Genomic DNA, 23,025 nt, shown 5'->3' on the forward strand with positions numbered 1-23,025 from the left:
TCCTCACATCTTAGGCCAGGTGCCTTCATAGGAAGTGCTTCATAGGAGCCTGGAAAAAGCTGGAGAGAGGCAAGTGCTGGATGTCAGTGCTTGGCACGAGCCTCCCGTGGTGTGTAACCCATGTCTGAGGGCTGGGGAGGAGCTGGACAGCTGCAGGGACAGGGCAGGGACCAGGGAGTGGTGGCACCTGGGACAGCCCTGCAGGGGCTGCTGCACTCCCAGCACGGGCTGCCTTGGTTTGTGTTGGAGATTTGAAGAGGAGGGTTTGTGGGCAAGCCCTGCTGATGAGGGATGGAGGAGCTGGCTGTTCTGGGAGTGCGCAGCAGGCTGAGTGTAACAGAGCTGGTCACCTCCTGCTCTGGGGGAGAGAAGAGTGGCCAGTGCAGCCCCATGTAGTCCCAAAATGAAACCTCTGTTGTCCTGAGCTCTGCAGGCCTGGGCTCTTCCATGAATGGCTCTGGGGTCTCACCCATCAAGCAGAAAATTCCACTTTAAGCATCAATGAATTGTCTGCAGGTGGGACCCCACGGGATAATTCTGCCCCACATCCCCCCCAGCTCCCATCCCTTGCTGGCCCTCCTCAGGACTGAGAAGCTTCCAAATCAACAGAAACTGCAAAAAACCCACCCAAACTCTTGAGAGGTTTGATCAGATGCCATTCCCTGATGTTTCTGGGAAGGATTGGCTCCCACTCAGCATTCCCTGGATGTTTCCTGTGCCGGCAGAGGCAGTTCCTCAGCCCTGGAGCCAACAATAAACACGTGCTGAAGTCACTGCTGGTCCTTGGGCAGTGATGTTTTTCCTCTTCTCTCTCTCCAACTCTCCAGGTGCCAAAGGAAACCAATGAAATCCAGGATTCATCTACTCAGGTATGGCTCCTGCACTGTCCCTCCTGTGTCCCTGTGCTGTCACCCCCAGGCTGTCCCCTGGGGACAGGAGTTGCTCTAATAAGCAATAAGGCAAAGCTGAAATATCCAGACAATGCCCATAATTATGATTTTCTTGGCTGTTAGTGTTATTTTCTTTGCTGCAAGCTCTCTCTTTAATGGTTTGAACGTTCCTTGCTGTGTCCCAGAGCTGGTGGAGGTCATGGTGAGGGCTCAGGTGACCTCCCTGAGCGTTTGCACAGAGCCAGAGGGGTGGTGGTGGGCAGAGAATGAGGTGGATCAGGCCCCTGCCTGCCCAGGGGATTTGTGGATCTGCGTGGGTGCTGAGCCAGGCTGGATTAGCCTGGAGGGAAGGAGGTGAGGTCAGCAGTGGGGCAGGATTTGGGACAAAGCAGGATGCCCACTGCTCCTGCCCACAGTGGGATGTGCTGCCTGCCTGGGGAGGCACCCCAGGATCTCCCTGGGGAGCTGGGAAGGGCTGGAGCTCTCTGTGGGAGGGGGTGGTTGTGGTTCTGGGGCCCTTCTTGGCGTGGCTGCCTGGGATCTGGTGCTGGGAGAGGGGTGGCTGCCCCCCGGTCCCACTGGAGCTCCTGGTGCTGAGCTCCTTGCTGGAGCTGCTGTCCCCCAGCTGGGGCTTGCAGCGTGTCCCCAGCTCTTGTGCATGTGCTGGGGACATGAGGAGTGCTCTGACTGAGGCTGGCCTTATGTTCCTGCTTTATTTGGGGTTTTCAGCCAAGCCTTGTTGTTCAAGTCCACGCAAACACATCCTGAGGGGAAAACCCGACAGCAAATGCAGACTGAGATTTGTGGGTGTGTGACTGAGCAGTTGGAGTTCTTCATTCCCCTCACCCTCCTGGTGCCTGTTAACTCTTTGGGAACAGTCTCTCTTCTCTCACCTGGCTTCCACTGCCTGGCTACACCTGGATAATTCCAAACTGGAACTGGCCAAGTGGCCTTTGGCAGCCGGGTCCATCCCTCTGCTCTGGGCTCAGCAGCTCAGGGGGATGTGCTCCAGGTTTGCTGGCTGTGTTTGTAATGAACTGAGGTGGCAAAAATCACCTTTCCTGGGCACTTCTGGAAGATGGGCTCTGTCATCCTGCTGGATCCTCTTTGGGGTGTGATTCCCACCTGTGGGTTCTCCCAGACCCTGGCAATATGCTGCCATAACAAGGAAAGTGGTGAAATTCATAGGTCTGCAGGGGAAAACGAACAATATGTTGGATTTGGGACAAGTTTATTTTTCAAGCACTTAATAAGGAGCAGAGACGCCTTGGAATCTTTGGCGTTGAGATTTATTAGGAATAAAAAAGGAGTTTGGGAGTAATGAGGAGCAGCCCAGCTCTGCTGCAGGCACAGGCCACAGCTCTGCTTTCTAGTTCCTTTGTTCATTTAGAAGTAAATTAGTACATTGGTAGATTCCTTAATTGTTAATTAGAGCTAAATAATTATGGAGGCTCAGGGTGATGGCAGAGGAAGATGGGGGAGGGCAATAGATGAGTTTGTCACTGGCAGTGATACCTGAATTGCAGCCACTCCTTTTGGCAGGTTTTTTTGAGGAATAAATTGCCATTTCTGAGCAATCTTTGGGATGTGGATGGTGTTCAGCCACTTCTGCTGTATTTTGTTTTCCCTCAGACTGCCTGTCCTAAACGTGAGCAGGAGGGTTCCTGACCTGAATGGCTTTTCCAAGGCAGCTTAACCTGGGATCCTAAAGCCATTCACCAAACAGTCAAAGCTGAAATCCCACTGATTTCCAAAGAGGCAAAACTTCACAGGTTTAATTCTCCGGGCAGTCCAGACTAGTTGGGAAATACCTTCTTGATTTAAAAATGCTGTGAAAGCTCTGTGGAAACGCTTGCTTGGGTCGTGGCACAAAGACAAGCCCTCAAGGAGGAACTGTCCCTCCTCCACCCCACAGTTTCCCTGGACTGTGGGGCTGCTGGTTCCTTGGATGAGCTGGGATAACACCAAATATCCCTGGGGGAATGTGACTGGCAGCTGGAGCCCAGCTGCCCTCAGGCCTTATCTTGAGGTGTTGCTCCTGATAGCTCTGGTACCTCAGCCCCTGAAGAGCTCAGATATCAATGCTGGGCAACCCCAATGTAGGGAATAACGTGCTCTGACTCCATGATGCAGCAGGCTGAACAATTGCTTTATACTCTATTACACCAATACTATACTAAATTACATTCTAAAGAGATACCATACTAAAGAATGCTAAAGAAAAACCTGTGAGTGTCTGAGACAGCCAGGACACAGCTTTGACCCAACTGGCCAAGGAATCCAAACAACCTTCATCAACGTCCAATTAACAAATCACTCTCAGTAAACAATCTCCATTACACATTCCACATATGCAAAACAACAGGAGCAACAAGGAGAGCTAAGAATTGTTTTCTTCTCTGACGTTCTCACTGCCTTCCCCGGAAAAATCCTTGGGAAGTTGTGCCTGCTGCTGTCTGTGGAGAGAGCTGTGGCCACACTCACAATCCAGTTTCTCCACTAGAATAAGATCTGTGGGTAATTGATTGTCCCACCACCCCACTGTGGGATAAATGGAATGACAGGAACCTGTTGAGCTGAACCCTGGAGGTTTTTAATCCCAAACCCAAGTCCTGTTCCATCCAACCCAAGCCCTCTGCACCATTCCAAACCTTTGCTGAGTTTTTCCTGCCCAAGCATGAAAAGAAATGTTGTTTTGGGAAGAGAAGTGCTGTGAGGAGCCTTCGGTGGGAATTACCTCTGCTCTCCAGCCTTGTATGAGCTGGGGGCAGCTTTTGTGCCCTTACTGATTTTAGGCTTGTCACGTGCCAGAAGTGTGGCAGCGAGGCCTTGGCTGTCATCAGCTTTTCCAGAAGATTCCCAGGCTGTTGTTCTTTCCACCAGTGTCTCGTGTCCTGCTCCAGCTCCAGGGCCCTGTCCTTGGGCAGCCACCTCCCTGGGAAAGGCCAGCAGAGCCTTCCTTCCCTGCTGAGGGCCCTGAGGGATGGGCTGCTCCTGCTTTTCCTTTGGAAAGGTTTGGCACCAGTGCTGGGGGAGCACAGGGAACCCTCCTGGCCCCTGCATGGGGGTTCAGGATTTTGGGTTGCTTCAGTTTGTGCCTGGGTAGGACATCAGGGAGCCCCAAACATCCCCCTGGGAACTGGAGCATTGCTGAGGGGTCACAGGAATCCCCAAATAAAAACCATCCTGTTCCCATGGGACACCTCCCACTGTCCCAGGCTGCTCCAAGGCCTATCCAGCCCAGCCTGGGACACTTCCAGGGATCCAGGGGCAGCCACAGCTGCTCTGGGAATTCCATCCCACTTTCAGAGGGGAGAATTTATTCCCAATATCCCATCTCAACCTCTTCCAGTTTCAACTGTTCTTCCTTGTCCTATCACTCCATGCCCTTGTAAAAAGTCCCCCCCTCCAAACTTCTTGTAGCCCCTTTAGGATCTGGCACTAAAAATAATTTAGCTTATTTATTTTATTAAAAAAATATTTTTACATTGATTTTTGTATTTATTATTATTTTAGTGTAGTCTCTTCCCAAATCCAGCACCCAGGTGTGATATGGGAAACTGGTGAGCAAACATTTCAGCCCCTGTGGGGTGGGGGATCCCTGTGCTGAGCTGCTCCAGTTTCCATGGAATAAAAGGCTCCTGCCTGGGGCAGCTGCAGGAGGATGGGGCCATGTCCCAGGGCTGCAGCCCCTGCCCAGGAATGAGGGCACAGCAGAGGGGCTGTGCTGAGCTCCAGCAGGGGTTTATCCCCTCCAGAGCCCTGCTGTGGGTGCTGCAGCTCCTCAGGTACAACTGGGACCTGACCTGCTGCTGGCCACAGCCCATGGCATTTCCTGGCACTTATTCCTCCTTTAAATCAGTCCAACTTTGATTTTTGATTTCTTTTTTTTCTATAATCCAGCCTCTTCTAGGGGCTTGATGCTAGAAGATGCTGGGAAAAATAGTTTAAAATTGTCTATCTCTGATCTTCAGCTTGAGTGTATCGTGTTGTACCTTTGGCTGTTGGATGGAAGAAGCTTCCATTAACAAAAAAATCTGTTTCCTGGGAGAAGACCCTGAGCTTTGATCTCTGTTTTACCCAGCCTGACCCAGCTGAAAATTAGGGCAGAACGTTATGCTGGTTGTCTGGGCTGCTGAAAACAGGGATGCTCCAAGCTGGGCTTTAGCCCCTTTGCCATTTAGGAGTTTTTGGAGCATGGCACCAGCTGAAAAGCCCTCCAGAGGTCCAGCAGCATTGTTATCTTTGTCAATAAACCACTCCTAGGCTCCTCAGGCAAGATCCCAAGTTAGAAACTCTTTCCAAAACCATGGCATTAATTGCATATCTGTGGTTTCTTTATTAATGAGCCCCATATCAGTTGTTCTGTTATTTTGCTTGGGCTCAGCTTGAGGGAAGAGGTCTGTAATTACTCAAAGCTTCCCGTTTGCCTTTTTTTTGCCTTTCTTTTTTTAAATTCCATATTGGCACAACACAAAGCCTTTTCCCAGTCAGTCCCCTGGAGCTTCCCCAGCTCTCTGAGCCAAACAGAATTCAGTGCTCATCCTGGGGAGAGCCTGAAGTTTTAATGCTTTTGGGGTGGAATTCTGGGGCTGGGACTGAGAAACCTATGCTCCTTGCCCCCTCTGGAATGGGAAGTATTTCCTTGTCATTTGGTTATGTCATCTGGATTTTCTAAGTGTGGACAGAACTGGGGCTCTCCAGCTCTTCCCACATGGTTGCTGTGGCTGTGTCAGTGCCACCTGGCAGGTGACAATGGGGAGCCCACATGTGGCTGGGGCAGACACTTCTCCCGCCTTTATTTTCCGTCTTTAATCCAATTTTCTGCAACTTACAGACCCTGCCTTGCTTGGCACGTGCCAATTCCTTCTTTTTTCCCTTCTGTTTTGTCATCCTTAATGGCTGCTTTCAATCTGGGCTCCTTCCCCACTTCCCAGCTGGAATTTCTGGGAGTTCAGACCCACATGCCTCACTCAACTCTCACGCTTTTGGACAGCTTCAGAGCTGTTCCCAATTTGTCCCTCTCAGCTGGTTCTCCTCTAAATTTGGCCAGTTTGGAGGAGCAAGGATGGATTCTATTGATTTTGGCTTTTAGTTGTGTTTACACAAACCAATATAATTCAGCCTTGTGCCTCAGTATTTTTCCCTTGGAGCCCCTTGTCCCCTGAGCCTTGCCAGATGGGAGTTTCCAGAGTGGACCTTTCCCATGTCAAGTGTTGAAGTTGAATTGAAACCCCCTTTTCTTTACTCTGTGGGAATTCTGGGCTCCCAGTGCCAGCTGCCAGGCCTGCATGTGGCTTCCCATTGGGATTCCCAGGCTGGCACATCCTGTGGGGCTGCTCTGCACCAGCATCACCTCTTGGGAGCCTGAGCACTTCAGCTCCTGCAGCGCCTCTCAGCTCGTGGCTAATTAGATTTAGGAATTCTCACCACAATTTTCCTCACTTGCTGGTTGAGTTGCGTGGAAATCTGAGCAACCTGGCCCATGGAAGGTGTTCCTGCACTTGGCAGGGGGGGAGTGAGATGGGATTTAACATCCTTTCCAACCCAAACCATTCCCTGACACCGTCTGCCAGCTGTTACCCACAGGTGACTGTCCTTTGAGGAGCTGGTTTTTAAATTTCTGGCCATTGTTGCCCTTGGGTTAATCTGCCAGGCCCGTGGAGCAGAGAGCTGCTGCTGCTGTCCATTAATTTCCCACTTCAAGGTGTACAGAATGAGGGGCCAAGTTGCTGTAGCTGAAACTTTCCAGTCCTGGGGATTGCAAAATGTGTTTTAAGGAAATTACTGCTTTGGATCAAAACTAGGAAAATTGGTTGGAGGGAGAAATACAGATCAAGTTGGGAAGCCAAAATACATTGATTTTTTTTTTTCTTCACATTGAAGGTGTATCTCAAGACCTGCTTTTAATCAGAAACCCCCCAAAGCACCAAAAATGTAACATCAAAACTGCGCTGTTTCACAGTGTAATTTCTGAAAGAAAGAATTCTTTATTTCAACTCTTTTTTTTCAGCTCCCTCCTTCAGGTGTTTATGAAAAAATCTCTTCAAAGCTGAAAGTTGAAAATTTAAAAGTGAAAATTTCCCTTTTCTTATGCATTTGGGTTGGGAAGAGCTTGGAAATCTCCAATGTGATGGCAGCAGAGTCAAAACTTCAGCAGCTCCTGCTGCCTTTGGAGCTCCTCTGCCTCCCATGGTCACCCCAAATGGGGCTTGGCCCGTTGGGTTCTCACCTGAAGGATCCCCTTCTGGCAGGGAAGTTGTTTTCCTGCTTGCTGCTCCTGCACATCCCCCTTGCTGCTCCCAAACCAGTGGAGCAGAGCAGAATGGTGTTGTAGGTGAGAAGGAGACAACACAAAGCAACATTCTATTTTCAGAAGGCTTCAAACTGTTTTACTATAGCCTGCATGCTTTTTATACATTCTTACAAACTCATCAGTTTACACTTCACTCATTGGTCACAGAAACAAACAAAGTGCTCATTGGAACAGGCAGCTGCAGGTTTCTCTTATTTCTCCTTCTTTCTTTCTTGGTTCCTATGTCAATGACCTTGGTAGGAAATTCTTTCAGAGGTGAACGTGGATCCTCTTATCAAACTTCTCTCTGACTCACAGCAGTCCCTGTAAAACCTCTTGCACAGAATGGGAGCCAGGTGCAGGGCTCAGCCCATGGAACGTGGGAAGAAGGATGGGAAGGACTCTCCAGGTCCTCCCTCCCGGCCCTGCAAGGCAAGCGTGGGGCTGCATCTCCCTCTAGTGACTTCTCTCAGCTGGTTCCTCAAGCAGCTCCTCCACCAGGAGCCACCAGGCAGGGCTGGGGCCACCAGCTCCAGGTGCCACACGCTGTCCATGTCCCCATGGAGCCTGGTGGGAGCACGGAGCAGGCTCCAGGCAGGGCTGGTGGCCATGGGGGCTGCTGGAAATGCTGCAGCTGCTCCAGGAGAGCAGCTCCAGGACCTCCACACCCACCCACCAGCCCTGGCCCCGTGGGCAAGCCCAGCCTGAGGTGCTTTCACTGGTGGTGGGTGGAACAGTGGTGGGATTTTGAAATGCAGGACCTCTGAAGTTTCATTCCTTTTCCAGTCAGTGTTTGGGTGTTGAGTGTGGCTGTTTCTCCCAGCGTTGCAGTTTCCCCCCTCCAAGGGCAGTGCCTGGGCTCTGCTGGAGGTTGCAGGGCTGACAGAGCCCCTGAGACCTGCAGGGACATTCAAGGTGACAGCTGAGGTCAGAGAGAGCCCTGTGCTTGTCACTGCCTTAAATTAAATGGCTGGAAACATCCAGGAGGCTCCTCCTGGCCTTGTGCCTGTCTCCCCTTCCCAGCTCTCTGAAGTTTGCAGCTGCTGCAGTGGGAATTGTGTGGTGGGGGCCTGAGCTCCCCTCTGGCCTGCTGGCACTGCTCCCCCAGGAGAGCACCAGAGCCTTGGAATGTGCAGGGCCAGCAGAATCAGAGGCTGAAGGGACACATCGATCCCTGCTGTCACTTCATACATCTGCTGTAACTCTTTCAGTGATTGCTCTCCAGATTGGATTTCTGTCGTTGGGCTGTGGGCTCTGGGCAGAGCTCAGAGCCCCTGCAGGGCCTGAATGGGCTCCAGGAGAGCTGGAGAGGGACTGGGGACAAGGATGGAGGGACAGGACACAGGGGATGGTTAGGGATGGATGGGAGATTGGGAATTGGGAATTGTTCCCTGGGAGGGTGGGGAGGCCCTGGCACAGGGTGCCCAGGTGTCCCTGGTGGAAGGTGAGATTTGGTTTGCAGCTGGGTGCAGTGTCCTGCTCCTTCTGGATGAACTGTCCCAGAATTTGAGGGCTCCTGCCTGGTACTCACGAGCTGTGCCCTGCATTGTTTCCCCAGCAGCATTCCTGTGTGTGGGAAATGAGGATCTACAGAATCATTAAGGCTGGAAATGATTTTCAAGGTCATTGAGTTCAATCTGTGACTGGTCCCCACCTTGTCACCCAGAGCAGAGCACTGAGTGCCACGTCCACTCATTCCTTGGACACTCCTGAGGCTGCTCTGCACCACCTCCCTGGGCAGCCCATTGAGCAGGAAAGGGGGAAAAAGAAGTGAACCCTTCAAACTTCATTTTTTCCCTTCTTCTTTTTCAGGACTCCAGACTCACCAGTTCAGATTTGGCCCCGGGGCCACCTTGGCCATGGGAGGACACCCAGGGGACCCTCAGCCTCCAGCCTGATGGGAGTGCCCTGGCTTCCCTCTCTGCTCACGAGATGCCATCGGCTGAGGAGGAGGAGGAGGGCAGCCTTTCCATCGAGGATGAAGGCTTTGAGCTGCTGAACTCCACCTACAATAAAATCACCGGCCCCGGCAGGCCAGCGCTCAGGAGAAGCTCAGGTGAGTCCACGGTTTTCCTCCTTTTCTCCATCAGAATTTCTGGGAATCTGACAGTGCTTCCTCCACCCAGGAGCCTCCATCAAACCCCCCCGAGCAGCCAAGAAGGAGCGTGGCTCTGAGCCCCAGGAGGAGAACGTCACCACGGAGAAGCTGCCGGGGGACGCGGGCACGCCCGGCAAGCCCCACCTGCAGCCCTTCCCCAAGGTGTCCCCACCTGCTCCCAAAGGAAACGTCCCCAGAGGCCCCCCGAGGGCAGGGGCACTGCTGGGTGGCCCGGAGCCTCCTCTTGGAGCGGGACAGCCCGGATTGTGGGTGGCACGTGGACGCCAGGGCTGTGTGAAACCAGGACCACCGGGGCTGCCGGGACCTCCGGGGCTGCCGGTGAGTGAGGGAGGGGAGGGTGGTGGGGAAGGGCTGCTGAGATAGGGGAAACTGCACAGGGAAGGCTTCTCCAGCCTGGGAAACCTTCCACAGGATAGGAAACCTTCTCCAGGGTGGGGAAAGTTCTATAGGATGGGGAAACTTCCCCAGGGTGGGAAATATTCCCCAGAATGGAGAAACTTCCACTGAGTGGGAAACTTTCGCCAGGGTGGGGAACCTTCCCCAGGATGGGGAAACTTCCACAGAGTGGGGAAACTTCTGTAGGATGGGAAATGTTCCCCAGGGTGAGGAACCTTCCCCAGGGTAGGAAATGTTCCCCAGGATGGAGAAACTTCCACTGAGTGGGAAACTTTCCCCAGGATGGGGAACCTCCAGGACAGCGAAACTTCTCCAGGGTGGGAAACTATCCCAGGATAAGAAACCTTCTCCAGGGTGGGAAACTATCCCAGGATGAGGAAACTTCCCCAGGGTGGGAAATGTTCTCCAGGATAAGAAACCTTCCCCCGGGTGGGGAACCCTCCCCGTGCAGGCACAGTGGGGCTGTGCATTGACCTTGTGAAAAGGTTTTTGATGTTCCTGGAGAAACTTCGCTGAAAACTGGGGAGAAGATGATTGCCTTGTCCTCCTTGCTCTGAGGTGGTCTCAGATCATTTAGTCACACTGTGGGTTTTTATTTCACACTGGTTCAGCCCAGAATTAGGCTGGGGGGATCAGAGGGGACCAAGCCAACTCCTCCAGTCCCCACACAAACCCCTGCACCCACCCATGGACCCGCTGGCTTCGTTGGTTGTGCCTTCTTCACCCCAAATTGATGCCAGGTTCAAAGCAGAGCACTGAATTTATCTTGTAATAAGTTCTGACTGTTTTTCAAGTCTTTCAGTTGTTGTAGAGGATGAAAAAAGGGAAATTTAGAAAAAAAAAAAGATAAATTTAGACTAGAGAAATGTTTAAAGGAGTCACGTCTTCATTGAGGATGAAAAAAGGAAAATTGTAAAAAAATGTAAACTTGAAACAGAAAAAGCTTTAGAGGAGTCTTCTCTTCATTGAGGAGTAGCTGAAAAATGCTTTTAAATATTTTTCCATGTTTGTTTTTTCTGCCAAAATTATTCCCCTCATTTGGTTCAATTTTCTTAACAATTTCTTTAGAATTTTTTTTTAATTTCCCCATTGAAGTGACCCTGGGCACCTTCTCTTCCCCTTTCCTTCCATCCCTGTGGAAGGCGTGGGCTCTGCCTGGGGCTCAGGGGGATCCTGCAGGGCCGTTTCCATGGCTCTGCTTGAGGGACCTGGCACTGAATCCATCATCCCTGAGCCAGGCTTGGTTTAAATTTAGGACTGCTAACTTCCCCCTCAAGCCATCTCCTTGCTGCTGCAGCTCTTGCCTGCAAAAATAGAAGAAAATGGCAAAAGGAACAGATGCTGGAGGCTGAAAAAATCCCAGGAGCAGAGGGAACGTCACGACGTGTGACGGCCCTGCTGTCAGGAGGCAGGAGGGACCAGCCAGGGGGAGCTGCTTTCCTCTCCTGGAGAAAGGCTGGAGATGGGATTTGTGTCCTTGCTCCTGAGAGTCCTTTCCTCTCCTGGGGAAAGGCTGGAGATGGGATTTGTGTCCTTGCTCCTGAGAGTCCTGGATGGAAGCACTGGGCCCACAGCTCCAGCCCAGCTTTAGGAGTTGGGGAGCTGACAGGAAAGATGGAAAAGGGATCTTAAGGGCATGGAGGGACTGGACAAGGGGAGTGAAAAAAAAGCAGGAAAAAGAGCAGGTTTAGGTGGGATATTGGGAAAAAAATCTTTTCTCTGAGGGTGGGCAGGCCCTGGCACAGGGTGCCCAGAGCAGCTGTGGCTGCCCCTGGATCCCTGGCAGTGCCCAAGGCCAGGTTGGACAGGGCTGGGAGCAGCCTGGGACAGTGGGAGGTGTCCCTGCCATGGCAGGGGTGGGATGGGATGAGCTTTGAGGTTCCTTCCAGCCCAAACCAGGCTGGGATTCTGTGTGGGACTGGAGCTCAGTGGTGCCATGTGCCAGCCATAAGATGTGTCCCCAGCCTGGCAGCCTTCCCTGTTGTCCTGCTGCTGCTCCCAAGGGCTGAGGGTCTCTAGAGCCCCCAGGGAGAGGGAACTGAGCCATGGAGCTCTGTGGGCCTCAGACCTTCAGGCTCAGAACAAAGCTGGTGTCTGGAATTGAAGCTCTCAGAGCTGCAGCAGACACAGGCAGAGGCTGTCAGGTAACAGCTTACAGGGAACTGCTGTCACCCCAAAAGGCCAGGATCTCCCACCTGGCTGGTTCTGCCTTGGGAAGCCCTGAGGTGGGGTCAGCCCTCGGCCAAAATGTGCATTTTTACCCAGATCACATCTCCCACCCGTTAAAAGCAGCAGATATTTTTGTCCTTGTCCAAACACCTACTGGAGTGTGGATAGGATTCAGTTTTAGGGGATTTTTTTTTTTTCCTAACACATTGCCTGTCCTCTCCAGGTGTCAGGAAATGTCCTCCTGCTCCCCTGCCTGCTCTGGGGTGTTTCTGTGGTTGTTCAGGATTGCACAGTTCAGCTGCTGATGCCAGGGGGCTCTTCCCACCCCACATTGGTTTTTGGGATATTTCTTGGGGGCTCGAAGCTGCTGATTTGCTCTGAATCAGCCGTTTGAGTCCCTGCTTCCCTGGGGCTGAGGCCCTGGTCACTCAGTCCCTGTGGGATCTCCTTTGGGGTCACAGCTCTGCTCCTTTGCCTTTCAGGGCTGTCCTGGCCGACGGGGACTGGTGGGACCCAAAGGAGACAAAGTGAGCACCCACAAAAACAGGGGGGTGTCCAGTGTGGGGTGGAGGGTCTGGGGCAAACACCACCAATGGTTTGGGTTGGTTTGGGGGTTTTTCATCCAGAGGGCAGTGGGAGCTCCTGAAGCTGCAGGGTGGTGGCCCTGTCTGTGGTTTGGAAGGGGAAAGAACTGGGTTTGGTTGGTATTTTAAGGCCAGGCTCAGGATTAAGCCAGGCTTGAGTTCTGGGGCAGTTTTGGGCACCACGATATAAAAAATGACATTGAGTTGTTAGAGAGGGCTCAGAGGAACAAGGGAAGGGTCTGGAGGGGCCGTGAGGAGCAGCTGAGGGCTCTGGGATTGTTCAGCTGGAGCAGAGTGAGGCAGAGCTCCCCGGGGCTGCAGCTCCTCCCGAGGGGCAGCTCCCATCTCTGCTCTGGGACAGGGACAGGAGCCAGGGCACGGCTGGGGCTGGGCCAGGGCAGCTCAGGCTGGAGCTCAGGGCAAGGCTCTTCCCCCAGAGGGTGCTGGCACTGCCCAGGCTCCCCAGGGAATGGGCACGGCCCCGAGGCTGCCAGAGCTCCAGGAGCCTTTGGCCAGCGCTGCCAGGGGTGCCCAGGCTGGGGTTGCTGGGGGGTCTGGGCAGGGACAGGAGTGGCACTGGATGATCCTTGGGGTCCCTTCCAGCTCAGGATATTTTCTGATTCCGTGACTGAGCTGCCTGCACAAGCTGCTCTCTTCCCTTTGAGCTCTCAGTGGGAGATGGAGCAGCTTCAGCTCAGGTCACCTGGAGGAGGGACACTGCTATGTCCCAAAGCCCAGCCCATTTCATATCCATGGAATCATTACAGGGGCATTTGTCCTGCAGCCCCAGGCCCCTCCCTGCCCAGAGCCTGGCCCTGGCTCAGTGCCCAGCCTGAGCTGAGCCTAAATCCCTGCTGGTTGTAAGGAGCTGTCCTTGTCTCTGCAGGGATACCCGGGGGCCATGGGGAGGACGGGCCCCCCAGGTGACCCTGGCCCTGCTGGCACCCCCGGTGTCCCCACCATCGTCCTCTGGAGGAACTCCAGGGAGGACTGGCAGTCGTTCATGGTGAGTTACAGCCACAGTGGGCAGGTGCTGCACTCACGCCTCCCCAGCAGCTCCCTGCATCGATGGGGTGGGATGGGATCTGGGATGGGATGGGATGGGATGGGATGGGATGGGATGGGATGGGATGGGATGGGATGGGTGGGATGGGATCTGGGATGGGATCTGGGATCTGGGATGGGATGGATGGGTGGGATGGGATCTGGGATGGGATCTGGGATCTGGGATGGGATGGATGGGTGGGATGGGATCTGGGATGGGATCTGGGATCTGGGATGGGATGGATGGGTGGGATGGGATCTGGGATGAGATGGGATGGGATCTGGGATGCGATGGAATCTGGGATGGGATCTGGGATGAGATGGGATGGGATCTGGGATGCGATGGAATCTGGGATGGGATCTGGGATGGGGTGGGGTGGCAGGAAGGGTTTGCTGTGGCTGGGATTCCTCATTGTTGGGTGGGAGGTGGGGGCAGAGGGAGGTGCCAGGGAGGGAGGTGCAGCTCACTGGGGGTGGCTCTGTGGGTGGAATGGGATCAGCGTGTGCCCTGTCCCTCTGTCCCCTGTGACTGACCAGGACATCTGGGCTCCCCGTGGTCCATCCATCACCTCCCTGGGATGGTTCTGCAGGACGGGGCCCAGGGAAGGTCCAAGCCAGGCACGAGCAACCCTTCTCCTGCTCTGTGTTGCTGATGAAAAGCCCCTCTCCATTTCCCACCCTGTCCCTGCTGTGCCCCAGCCTTTGGCTCACAGGGTTTGTGCCCATCCAGCTCCCTCTGAGGTGTCTCCTCACCTGACCCACTGGAGCAGGATCTGTGGGGAGCCAGGAGTGCCTCAGGCACTGCACAGCTGGATGCAAAACTCCAGAGGAGGACTCCAAAACTCGCTGAACAGCCCAGCCAGGCTCATCAATAATTCCCCACTCCTCACAGCACAGCACTGCTGTGCTTAAGCTTAATTTTAAACTCCCTGTGGAGCCTGGCCTGGGCAGGGCAGCAGCTGAAGGCGTTGGGTTTCTAACTGCCCCAGGCTTTTCCTGGGGCTGGGAATGCTCTTTGCTTTATCCTTGCATGGCTCTCTTGTCCCTCTGGGCCTGCAGTGTGGCACGATGCTGTCAGTGGCTCCAGGGGCACAGCAAGGGGCTGGTGAGAGCTCAGGCTGCACACTCCAGCTCCCCATAATGGCCCTGGGCAGGATATTCCAGATATTTGAGTTCTCCACAGCTGCTTCACCAGGGAAGAGCAGTCCTTGCCTCCTCTGCTCCGGGGCAAATGCCCGGGATGCTGAGGAGAGGATGCAGCAGGAGGATCTCTGCTCTGGCAGCACAGCACACCTGGGTGGGGATGGTGCTGGAGGAGGAGGATGGTCCTCTGCTGGATCTGAGCTTGGATTAACCTGCTGGGAGTCCTTGGGCCAGACCTTTGTGGTTTTGGGTTGGGTTGGATCAAAGCAGAGATCAGATTCCTGCTGGGAAGCACAGGAAAGTTGAGCACCTGCTGAAGTTTTGGTTGACCTGGAGAACCTCCTTGTGCTCCCATGCTCCTGCTGCCCCAGGGCAGGAGCTGTGCAGCTCTCAGTGCTCCCAGGATCCACCACAGGCACACGGTGTGTGCAGGAATCAGCAGGGTTGGGACAGAGGCAGCTGGGTGTCTCCATGCCAGGATCCCCTTCCAGCAGGGCAAACCCTCCCTAATCAACTGCTGCTCCCTGGCCACGCTTCCAGCACTCGGCAGAGCTGCTCCCATCCTTTGCTCTGCAGTCAGAATTCCCTTTATTTCCCCTTGCCCGTGTGCAGAGACCTCAGGCTTTGCCCTCCTGCAGGCAGAAACAGTCACACCTGAGGGTGTTGCTGGGAATTCCTTGGTGTCCCCACTTTGGAATGCTGCAGGGAACATGTCCTGTGTGTGCTTGGGAAGCCAGAGCTGGAGAGATGCTGGATCCTGGCTGTGGTCTCTGTGCTGGCCCTTGTCCCCTGGGCTTTGAATGCTGGTCCTTGTCCCCTGGCTCTGTGTTGTCCCCTGTCCCCAGGCTCTGTGCTGTCCCCAGGCTCTGTGCTGTCCCTTGTCCCCTGGCTCTGTGCTGGCCCCAGGCTCTGTGCTGTCCCTTGTCCCCTGGCTCTGTGCTGTCCCCAGGCTCTGTGCTGGCCCAGTCCCCGCAGGGCTGGCCCAGTGCCGGTCTCAGGGGAAGGCAGTATCTGCCAGGGGGGCCAGGGCCACCCCAAAGCCACACAGGGCCATTGTGTCTGTGGCCCCGTGACCCCGGCAGTGCCGCCGGCGGCAGCAGGAAAACGCAAAGCCCTGGGCTGGGATTTGCTAATCTCAGTTGAGATAAGGCCGGGCTGGAACTGGCTGCTCTGGGGATGGGGCTGGCAGCCCCCCCAGCTCTGTGGTTTGGGGCAGTTCTGTTCCCAAGGAGCAGATCCCTGTGGTTTGGGGCCATGCTATCCCCAAGGAGCAGATCCCTGTGGTTTGGGGCCTTGCTGCCCCCAGGGAGCAGATCCCTGTGGTTTGGGGCAGTGCTGTTCCCAGGGAGCAGATCCCTGTGGTTTGGGGCAGTGCTGTTCCCAGGGAGCAGATCCCTGTGGTTTGGGGCAGTGCTGTTCCCAGGGAGCAGATCCCTGTGGTTTGGGGCAGTGATGTTCCCAAGGAGCAGATCCCTGTGGTTTGGGGGATTTGGGGTATCCTGGGGTTTGTGTTGGCTCAGCCCATGGAAATGCAGGGCAGGGAAGGTCCCCCTCAGGCTCAGGGACACTGCAGGAGGGTGGGCTGGGAAAACAAGGGGTGTGGTGGCTGTCCCAGAGCAGCTGTGGTTGTGTGCTGCTCCCAGCCTCTCCCGCTCCCTTCCCGTGGAAAAAAAGCCTTTGTTGTTAACAGGAATGAAGGAAAAGCAGCTCAAGGCCGCTGTGGTTCCAGCCCAAGCCCCTGTGCTGTGTTTGTGTTCCCGATGTGTTGACAGATGTTGGCTTTGCCAAGAAGTTGTCTCGGAGTGGCTGGAGGGCAGGAACTGCTGCTGGCTTGTTCTGAAGCTGGCTTCAGCAGTGGGGAAATCCCAGAGTCCTGGGAAGGAGAGCTGGGGCTCCCACAGTTATTGGAGAGCTTAATCTGCAGCACCAGACTCCTTTGCTTTTGCCCTTTAAAAACAGGAGGTCAGGCTGGGGAGTGGTGCCTGGGAACCTCAGAGGGAAAGAAAAAATTGATCCTTGAGAAAAAGAGGGAACTTTTAGGGATGTGCTGCTACTGCAGGGTTGGCATCTGCCATGGTGGGGATGGCACAGCTTGGGGATGGCCATGGGGTGACTGCAGAGGGTGGCACAGCTTGGGGATGGCCATGGGGTGACTGCAGAGGGTGGCACAGGGTGAGGATGGCCGTGGGGTGACTGCAGAGGGTGGCACAGGGTGGACATGGGGTGACTGCAGAGGGTGGCACAGGATGGAAAGCCAAAGCTGCTCTGCCAGCTTGAGCTGCTCCCCCAGGGCTGCTGAAGGGCTCCCCTGCCCTGAAGGGTTTCTCTGCCCTGCTCCCAAGCTGGAGTTCTCCAGGAGCACAGATCCCCGTGGCTGCTGCTCCCCACCCTCCCTCCCTTCCCCTTGTGCTGCTCCCCTCTCCCAGAGCCACAGCAGCAGAGCTGTGACAGTTTCCTGCTGGAATTGCAGAGCCCATTAGCTGCTCTCCCCCTCCCTGGCAGCTGCTGCTCCGAAACCCGAGTCCGTGCCTCACGTGGGATTTCGTCTCCCCTCTTTTTCAAGGGTTGGATGAAATAATATCCTGTCCTGAGTGAATCGGAGTTCACCGATTCCTGAGACAAGGCAAAAGCCTTGGCCGTGCTCCAGCCTCCTGCAGAGAGTTTGGGGAGTGGATTTTGAGGGAAATGAGAATTGGCTGGACAGGAGGAACATGGTCCTGCCAGGGGTTGCACACCTTCACCCAGGGAAATCAATTTGGGATCAGCCTGAAAGGAGCAGGGATGCCACCCACCACCTGCCCCAGGGTGCTGCGCAAGGCTAAGAATATTCCCAGCTGTTCAAAGCCCTGTGTTTACTTCCCTGCATGAGCTCCTTGGCTTTTCCCCTCTCTCCGCACAGATCATTGGGGCAGGGGACAGGAGGGGTTTCCCAGTGCCCTCCAGGTTGAAACTGGGGAGAACAGAGGAATGCTGCCCCTCCAGCTGCCTGGGATTGGGATGATGGATAAGGAAAGGGATATTTTATCCATTGATACAGCCAGAATTTGGAGGAGCTGCCTGGACTGAGGTCTGGGGTCACCGTGGGAAGGAGGAAGAGGAGGAAAGATGGGTTTTGTGTCCCTGTGCTGCTGGTAGCTGGAGATGGGCGTTTTATTCCCTGGACACCTCCCAAAATTTGGGAAAACCTTGGAAGTGTGCAGAGAGGAGGCTGCAGCAGGTGGTCTCGGGACCTTTTTGCTGGTTTGGAAATATGATGGGATTGATCCACCCTGGCCTTTCAGGTGGATTTTCCCCTCTCTGTGGTCATCTGGTCTTTGAAAAAATTGGAAGTGCATCAGGATTTGGCTGCTGGGAGCAGCAAGAGGAAAACCTTCTTGGGATCTGCTCTTCTGGGTTTTCCAGAGGAGATTCCCCACCTGGAGTAACCTGCAGGGTCAAACCAGCTGATTTTAGTTTAGAACCTGGCAGTCCCTGTGCTCACCACCACCACGTTTCTGACCTTTCCATATTCCAAACATTTCTGGTGTCCCAGGGCTGCAGGGCACCCATGGAGGAGCTGAATTTCACCAAACTCAGGAGAAGTGAGCTCTGTCTAATTTTCTGCTGAATATCTCCTTATTTCCTACATGTTATCCTCAGGTTGTCCTTCCTCCCATGCCTTGCATGCACAAAGTATGTAATAAATAAATTAAAGAAGTGGTTCATTGCTGCATCTTCCCAAGACAAGAAGAACATCCTTAAAGCCAGCAAAAAGGCATTTGGGATTAACTTTTTTAACATTTTGCTTTCCCCCCCTCATTTTTCCTCCAGCAATCATCATTTTACCAACTCCTGCACGCGGGCTGGCCGGTGAGTGCTGCTTTGGTCACTTTGAGTTTGGATTTCTCCTTGTTGGCAGCTGAGTTCTCCTTGCTCCAAGCACTTGATGGGTTTTACCAATGTTTGTTTGTTGTTTTTTTCTTAATCCAGAGAAAACCTGGAGCTCCTGGACCCCCAGGACATCCTGGGAAAACAGGAGCACCTGTAAGTACCACAGCCCTGCTGTCCCTTTGGTGGCCTTGCTGCCACCCCAGCTGCCCTGGGGACACTTTCAGGGTGGATGTCCCCAAGCACTCAGGCTGCAATTAGGGGCTTTGGGATTGGGTTTCAAAGCAGCCTAATGGATTTCTTGTCTGCTTCCCCCTGAAACCCAGGATGTTTGATATCCAACTCCCAGGGCTGTCCTGGCAGCTGCAGCCCCTCAGCTCTGCCAGCTGAACAGGGCTGGCTGCTTTTCCTGGGGCATCAGGTTCCAGCCCTTGTTTTTGGGGAAGGAACCAGGTGGATCCCTCCCAGAGGCACAAAAACAAGGCAGGGAAGGGCTGGGGCAGGATTTGTGGGGGGATCCCAGTCCCATGCCCACTGCGCTGGCATTGCTGGGTGATGCCTCCCCCCCATCTGGCCATAAGGCAAAGGAAAAAAAGGCAAAATTCCCTGTCCTGAAATCCCATCAGAAGCCAAAGCAGTGGGAAAATGGATCTGCTGCTGACTCCAAACCTTCCCTGGGCAGGGTGGGCAGGGTGGGGGTGCCAGGGATGTGAATTCTCCCACTCTGCCCTTCCCAAGGTCACCTCTGGGCATTGCTGCTTGTCCTGCCAGCCTCCAGAGGGCTCGGGGCAGGGTGGTGGGGGGACACCCTGGGGACTCAGTCCCTGTTTGTGCACAGGGACCCTGCGGAGCGCCGGGAGAGCCGGGGGAGAAAGGCCAGCGGGGCTACACGGTGAGTGAGGGGACACTTGGGACAGCTCCAGCGTGCCCTCAGGGCTGCCCTGGCACCCCTGCCCCTCTTGGATCAGCCCCTGGATGGGTGAGGGAGAGTTCACATGGGCCTGGGGACAGTTTGGGAACGGTGTGCCTGGTTTGGAGTGGTGGGATCCATGCCCTGCTCCCTCCCTGCTGTGCCAGGCAGGGCTGGCTCTGCTCAAAGTCATTCTCCTGCTGCTCCTGTTGTGCTGCAGCCCCAGGCATGGCTCAGTCACAGCTCAGCACAGCCCCTCTGGGTGCTGCACGCCTCCAGGTGATGCCCTCCCAGACAGGTATCCCAAAACTGCCACCCCAAAGTCGTTTTGGCACCCTCTAGAGCCCCCAGCTCTGCCTGTGCCCCTCCAGGGGGGCTCATCTTCCCTGGGCGTGCTCAGCTCAGCTCCCTGTGGGGTTCAGGTGCCCTGTGGGTACAAGGAGAGGGGAGCAATGTCCCCCTGTCCCACATCCCTGCAGCTTTGCTCCACACTGCCCTTCAGCCTGCCTGAATTCAGGCCTGCAGGGGTGAAGGTGCAGCTGTAGCTGTGGTGGGTCCTGGGGTGGATCTGCTCTGACTGCTGCACGTGGGACAGGATCAGGAATGGCTTTGAGGCAGGAGCTGATGCAGGAGCTTTCATTCAACCTTTTCTCACTGCATTTCTTCTTCCCTCCCCTCTGTGTTGTTTCCTGCTGTACAACCCCTGGCTCCAGCTATCCCAGGGATTTGGTGGAGAACCTGGAAAGATCCACCTGGCCCTGGATGCACAGAGCTCTGCCCCAGCTCCAGAGGCAGAGGCAGGCAGAGCTCAGAGTTTCCTTTACTGCTTTCATAATGTGGATATTTTCATTTTCTGTGCTTGGATTTTTCTCCCCAGGGGGAACCCGGGCTCCAGGGCTTGCCAGGACGTGTGGGGTACCCCGGCTCCAATGGTTTCCCTGGCTTGGATGGCAAACCTGGGCCCTGGGGGCTGCCAGGGGAGCAGGTGAGCTGTGGGCAGGCAGGGCCAGGGAAGGCTCAGGATCAGGGGGAGCTGGAGCTCTGCTGTATTTGTGGGGTTCCCAGACGAAGGAAGGAATGATGAATCTGACTCTGTGTTCTCAAAAGGCTGATTTATTATTTTATGATACTGTATTATATTAAAGAATACTATACTAAACTGTACTAAAGAATACAGAAAGGATACTTACAGGAAGCTAAAAAGATAATAATGAAAACTAGTGACTCTCTCCAGAGCCTCGACACAGCTTGGCCCTGATTGATCATTAAGTCAAAAGAATTCACATGAAACCAATGAAACACTCACCTGCTGGTAAACAATGTCCAACCACATTCCAAAGCAGCAAAACACAGGAGAAGCAAATGAGATAAGAATTGTTTTCCTTTTTCTCTGAGGCTCCTCAGCTTTCCAGGAGAAAACTCCTGGGTGAAGGGTTTTTTTCAGAGAATGTGAATCCACACTCAGCAGCTGCTGGGGAGCAGGGTGGGCACGGGTGGCAGCCCCTCAGTGCCTGCCCTGCTCCTTCCTCCCCCTTCCCAGGGCCTCCAGGGCTTCCAGGGTGACCGAGGGCTGGCTGGGGACAAGGGAGAAGAGGTGAGTTGGCTCTGGCTTGCACAGCCCTGGGCACAATGAGGTGCCAGCCCCAGCACCTGCTCCCAGTGCCAAACCCATCACCTTTCCTCCTGGTTCCACTGGGACCAGCGCTGTTCCTGCAGCTCCTCCCCAAATGCCCATAAAACAGTGAATGCTGCTGGTTTGTCACCCTTCATTTTTTAATTTTCCCATCACTTTGTCAGCTTCAGGGCAGCATTTTTAGAGCTGCCCAGGAGATTTTTGGGCTCCTCCAAGACCTGATCATCCTGGTGGGTTTGAGACCTAATTTCTTCTTTTTGCAGCAGCAGTCCCATGTGGTTGTCAGACCCCTATTCTGGGCCACACTTTGTGCCCTCCTGCCCGTGCCAGCCCTGTGTCACTGCTGTGGGTGACACCATGCTGGGCACCAGCAGCCAGGCCTTGCCCCATGTAGCACAACCTTGAGGGTCCCCATCCTCCTGTCCCACCCTGACTGTGTCCTTTGAGGCACAGCAGCCACATTTTAACTCCTGGTGGCCCAGCTGGGGCCCATCCCTGTTCCCATTTCATCCCTGTTCCATTTCAGGGTTTCTTGGGAGACCCAGGACCAGCTGGGGACAAAGGAGAGAAGGGAGTGAAGGTGAGGGTGGCTGTCCCTGCCCCTCCCAGCCCTGCCAGGGCGGGCAGGGGTCTCTCCTTGCCTGACACAGCCCCCCAGGTCCTGCTCTCCTCCATCACTCAGGCTGCTCTTGGCTTTTCCAGGGGGTGAAGGGAGAGAACGGGCTGCCAGGACCTGCAGGGCTCCAGGTGAGTCACCTGGGGAGCTGGAGGTGTCTCACACCCCTCCCTCCATGCCCTTTGCTGGCCCCTGTCCCTCTCTGCCCTGTCCCAAGCTCCAGCCCACCCTCTCCTGCCTCTGGCAAAGCCCTCGTGGTCTCTGTGGTGTCCCTGCCCCTCCTGTGAGGGAGGGGACAAAGGCAGTGTCACCTCAGGGTGCTGCCCCTCATTCCTGGCTTCTCTCCCAGGGGCTGGCGGGGCTGAAGGGTGCCATGGGCTTGCAGGGCCCTGCAGGGCCAGAGGTGAGTGCATTGCCCTTCTCTGTGCCACCCAAAGGGGTGCAGGAGCCGGGAATTCCCACTGGGAAGAGGGGTCTGAGCAGGGCTTTGCATCCAGGCATGCTGGGGCCTTGCCTCCAGCATTTCCCATCCCTGTTCCGGCTGGGAATGAGGAGAAATGAAGATAAATGAGCTTCTCCAGAGCATATTGGGGTTTATTTTAGGTGGCCACCTCCAGCTGAGATGAATCCCAGGCTGGCAGCACCTGGTTTTTGCAGGCTGCTCTCAGCACAGGGACAGCGCAGTGCTCCCACATGACTGGGGGACATCCTGTCCAGGAAAGGGCTGGAAAAGGATTTGAAAGGAAAACTGAAGTGGTTTGGTGGTGAATGGATGGGTTCTCCAACATGAAAGGGAGCTGGGGTTGGTCAGCAAATGTCCCAGGGGGCATCAAGCAGCTGTTGTGAAGAAGTGTGAAAATGATGTGAAGAAAAAGGGGGATTTGGGGTGAAGGAGAGAATCAAAGCAAAAAATGGCTTTTTATTTTTTTTTTCTCTCCTGCTGCAGGGAGAAGGTGGCTCAGTGGGTGCCCCGGGCCCTGCTGGTCCCATGGTGAGTCTCAGGGTTTGGCACAACCTTGCCAAACAGATGGAATTTCAGGCTGCTGCTGACCAGAGTGCCACCTGGTCCCTCCCTTTTCTAATTTACACCTAAAAATGCTGTGTTTGGTTAAAACCATCCCAGCTAGTGGGGTGAGGACTACAGAAGGACCCATGGTGTTAAACTCACCAGTAAAGCCTCCCAGCATCCCCGGGGTGCTCAGGAGCCCCTGTCCCACGTCCTGTGTGGGGCTGAGCAGGGTCTTGCCTTGCAGGGAGAGCCCGGCCAGCCGGGATCCGTGGGGTGCCGAGGCACCAATGGCTCTCAGGTGGGTGTGCCCGGTGCCCAGCCTTTGTCATTTGGGATTTTGGGGTCGCTGT

General features: G+C 54.7%; 1 protein-coding gene across 3 annotated transcripts in view; it reads left to right on the forward strand.

The window, feature by feature from the left end:
- Positions 1–23,025, forward strand: part of LOC135283180 (collagen alpha-1(I) chain-like) — an 81,805-nt gene that overhangs the window by 36,708 nt on the left and 22,072 nt on the right. For 2 of the 3 annotated variants that reach the window (XM_064393707.1, XM_064393709.1), the window contains exons 6-20: positions 828–869; positions 8,998–9,241; positions 9,312–9,622; positions 12,352–12,396; positions 13,340–13,459; positions 18,451–18,489; positions 18,610–18,663; positions 19,346–19,399; positions 20,295–20,402; positions 20,958–21,011; positions 21,577–21,630; positions 21,753–21,797; positions 22,016–22,069; positions 22,613–22,657; positions 22,920–22,973. In XM_064393707.1, the coding sequence (XP_064249777.1) occupies positions 828–869; positions 8,998–9,241; positions 9,312–9,622; positions 12,352–12,396; positions 13,340–13,459; positions 18,451–18,489; positions 18,610–18,663; positions 19,346–19,399; positions 20,295–20,402; positions 20,958–21,011; positions 21,577–21,630; positions 21,753–21,797; positions 22,016–22,069; positions 22,613–22,657; positions 22,920–22,973 (1,323 nt within the window). The remainder of the gene's footprint in view (positions 1–827; positions 870–8,997; positions 9,242–9,311; positions 9,623–12,351; positions 12,397–13,339; positions 13,460–18,450; positions 18,490–18,609; positions 18,664–19,345; positions 19,400–20,294; positions 20,403–20,957; positions 21,012–21,576; positions 21,631–21,752; positions 21,798–22,015; positions 22,070–22,612; positions 22,658–22,919; positions 22,974–23,025) is intronic. The other variant, XM_064393708.1, reaches the window with a different exon arrangement.

This window comes from Passer domesticus, chromosome 18, assembly GCF_036417665.1.
Source record: "Passer domesticus isolate bPasDom1 chromosome 18, bPasDom1.hap1, whole genome shotgun sequence".
In the NCBI taxonomy this organism is placed as follows: Eukaryota; Metazoa; Chordata; class Aves; order Passeriformes; family Passeridae; genus Passer; species Passer domesticus.